Source organism: Alligator sinensis, unplaced genomic scaffold, assembly GCF_000455745.1.
Source record: "Alligator sinensis unplaced genomic scaffold, ASM45574v1 scaffold752_1, whole genome shotgun sequence".
Lineage (NCBI taxonomy): Eukaryota > Metazoa > Chordata > Crocodylia > Alligatoridae > Alligator > Alligator sinensis.
Window position 1 is genome coordinate 83,681 of NW_005842000.1, and position 3,656 is coordinate 87,336.

A 3,656-nucleotide genomic window follows, 5' to 3' on the forward strand; every position below is an offset into this window, starting at 1 on the left:
GCTGAACGGCAGCGCGGCGGGGCAGCAGCATCCCCCGGAGCCCGCGGGCAACGGGTCCAACGCCTCGGCGCCGTTCGCGCAGGGCCCGGACGAGGAGGACCTGGACGTGAACACCGACATGTACTCCAAGGTGATGGTGACCGTCATCTACCTGCTGCTCTTCCTCGTGGGCACCGTGGGCAACTCCATCACCGCCTACACGCTGGCGCGCAAGAAGTCGCTGCAGAACCTGCAGAGCACGGTGCACTACCACCTGGCCAGCCTGGCCCTGTCCGACCTGCTCATCTTCCTGCTCTGCCTGCCCATCGAGCTGTACAACTTCATCTGGGTGCACCACCCCTGGGCCTTCGGCGCCGCCGTCTGCAAGGGCTACTACTTCTTGCGGGACGCCTGCACCTACGCCACGGCCCTCAACATCGCCAGCCTCAGCGTGGAGCGCTACATGGCCATCTGCCACCCCTTCAAGGCCAAGAGCATCATGTCCCGTAGCCGCACCAAGAAGTTCATCAGCTGCATCTGGCTGGCCTCCTTCCTCCTGGCCATCCCCATGATCTTCACCATGGGAGAGATCTACGGCCGCGGCCAGGACCCGGACACGCTCATCTGCACCACCATCGTGGCCGCCTCCACGCTCAAGACCGTCATCCAGGTGAGGATGGGCAGGGCTGAACCCCCGGCACAACTTGGCCGAGACTTTCCCCGGGGGGAGGCAGGGTGCAATCTGGGGTGGGGAGAGCATCGCTCGCTTGGCTGCTCCCTTTGCTGATTGAGACCCACGTCTGTGCACAGATGCAGGTCCTGCACTGCGGGACCTCTCCCCTCTGTCCAGCTCGGGAGTAACCCAGGATATGACCAAGCCAGGTATCCCGCAGCCCCCGAAGCACCAATCAATCCTGGGGGAGCCCCCGGGGCAGATCCTGCCCCGTGCTGGGCACTGTCTAGCTGGAGCCAGAGGCTTAGTTGGCATTGGATGCTGTGAGTGGTACTGCAGAGAGGCTCAGCTGGGATGCTGTAGCTGGGGATGGTGCTGCTTTGAGTCCGTGGTTTCCAACCTATTTTTCCCATTTGTAAACATCGATGGCAAGGTCCAACCCAGTGCCGACCCCCGGCCCCCAGCTCCCCAGCGTGTGGGGGATGAGGGGGACCCAAGCCACCCCTTGCAACCTGGAGCTCTGCCAGCCTGCAAGGGAAAAGCCACCGTTTCCCACATTTTTCTCCTTTCAGGAAGAATCTGTTCTAAAGTTTGTTGATCAGTTTTTTAAAGTTTGTTTGTGACCCTTGTATATATTCTTGGGTTACGACGCATGGGTTGAGAAACGCTGGACTAGATGACCTCCGGAGGTCCCTTCCACCCTTCATTTTCTATGGTTCGCAGTGAGTCCCTGGCATCAATTCCCTGCTGCCCTTTCCCTGTGACTTAACCGAGGTCTGCATAGTCTTGTCTGGAAAATGTTGAGGTATCAAGGAAAGCAAATAGATTTCCTTCCTCCCCGTCTTCAAACTGCATTCGGGTGTCCCTGTCATCAGATCTGCTCTCTGTGGGGTAGCCAGACCCATAATTTCACTAAGTGCCGTGGCTCCTGTGACAGTAGAAATATTAAGAGTGAACTCCACCTTTGAGGCAAAGAGCTGCTATTTTGGCACAAATGCCTATGGATTGGGCCACATCCTCGGTTGGCATAAATAGCTTAACCTCTTTGACTTCAGAACAGCTGTGCTGATTTACACACATGCCACTGATCTGATCTACTACGCAGAGTGCGGAGTGGATGGAGGATAACACAGCTCAGTAAGTGCCCTGTTTCCTTTGCACACCTTTCCCTGTGAGCTTACTTTTAGGCGGTTTTCTGACTCTTTTTCAGGATATTTTATTTATTGGCACATCATGCTTCAAAATAAATATGATGAAGTGAACTGGAAGAGAGAGAGAGAGAGAGTGAAAAATCAACCTACTTTAGCCCTTTTGTTGCTAGGCTTAGATGTGACAGCATTTCAGGGTCTTTGCTTTCAGATGTGATTTTCAGATGGATTAATCTCTACCCAGTTAGAGTGTAAAAGTTTAAAACTGCATGTATACAGAAAGCTTTTGACGTGCCTCCTGGGCTCGACTGTTCAGAGGGAATTGTGCTCTGCTGAATGGAAGGAAATTGGAATGGTTTCCTCCAAAGACAGCTTGGACCCAAATCCTGAAGCATTTTTAGGCACTTCTTTCCCAGTTTAAAAAATACTGCTCAAATCAAGATCTAAATGAATAACTGTGGGGAATAAGAAATCATTGCAATGTAGGCACCTAATGCTCCATGAATGTCTAAATGGGTACCTAAATAGCATCGAGGTGGGCTTTAATATCACAACTCCATCTTCCGATTGAGTAGTCCATTTTTGGGTTAGTTTGTGAACATTTGGTGTCCAGTTCAGCCTGGCATACTTACCCAAAGTCTCTCATGTCTGAGAGGCAAGCTTTTCTTATATGAGACTAAAGGGATGAAGTATAGGTAATTTTTTTTAATTACTACTTATTGCCAATCTTCTTCCATTTAGGATTAAAATGCTGTTCGATAGCAACAATGTGGGGCTGAGGAGATGGATTTATTTCTTCATACACAGCCTCGGAGATTACAGATTAAACACAATTCTGAGCAACCTTGATTATCATTGCTCAGTGTATTTCTTATGTAATATTAGTATTATGTGGTTCCCGATATGGAGTGCAGGGAGGTTAATTTATTGCAGAATAGGTGATATATCATCGTGGGTGCTCGGACTGTCTCAGTGTAGAGAAACCTATACTCTCTCATGTTTTTGTAATTCCTTCCTGTGCTGCTTGAAAAAGTGAAAGGGCTTAATCCATCAGGATGGAAACCTGCAGGGAGTTTGAGATTTGTTGACTCATTTATGGAGACTTCTGCTTCAATGTTGATTTGCCCACGTAAGGATTTAGTGTGATGTACCCAGTTCTTCACAACACGAAGCTAGTTTCTGCACAGGAAAAGCCAAGGACTGAATAAGAAGAAATACTGAGAGTCAGGTTGGAAGGGTCTAGATCAAGTTAACTGGCAAAAATGTGAACAGGTGGCTCTACATCCTCCCATCATAAGCCATAAATTATCCAGAATGGAAGGGAGGGAGCACACACCAGTCTTCAAAGCAAGACGCTTGCAAATTGAAACTTGTGAGTCCTCCAATTTTGGAATGGGTTCACTCTTTGAACACTTCACCTCCGTGTTTCTCGCTGTAACTGGGGATAAATGATGATGCACTTGATAAAGCTGGTAAATCATTTCTAATGAATTGTTGATTCAACGTATTTAATTCCTTTTCCTGTTTGCAAACCATCTGCAAGCAGGCCCTGAGTGCCTTGAATTTGTTCAGTCAGATGTCTCTTGTAAATAGTTCTTGTTTTGCAACTTGCTTTCAGGCAAGGATTGTAAATATTTCATACTCCGAACGCAGCCGGTTCTCTGCTGAACAGCTTTGATTGGGCAGAGTCGCAGGGTAATGCTTCGGTTCCCCGACTAAAAAAGCATGCCTTTTCCCAAGGTTTCCCAAGGTAAATGCTTGGCTTGACTCCGTTAAAATCTCCCTTCTGTAAAGGGAGTGGGACTGCATAGCCCTTCAGGTCCCTTACAACCGTATGAAGCTTGAAGATTTAGGGA

The 3,656-nt window shown here is 49.1% G+C and overlaps 1 protein-coding gene across 1 annotated transcript in view; it reads left to right on the forward strand.

Annotated features, from left to right (window-relative positions):
- Position 1: 1 nt before the first annotated feature.
- NTSR1 (neurotensin receptor 1) overlaps positions 2-3,656 on the forward strand; it is a gene marked incomplete at its 5' end in the record, with an annotated part of 92,097 nt that continues 88,442 nt past the window's right edge. Inside the window, one exon of the mRNA XM_025201722.1 lies at positions 2-649. Within this exon, the coding sequence (XP_025057507.1) occupies positions 2-649 (648 nt within the window). The remainder of the gene's footprint in view (positions 650-3,656) is intronic.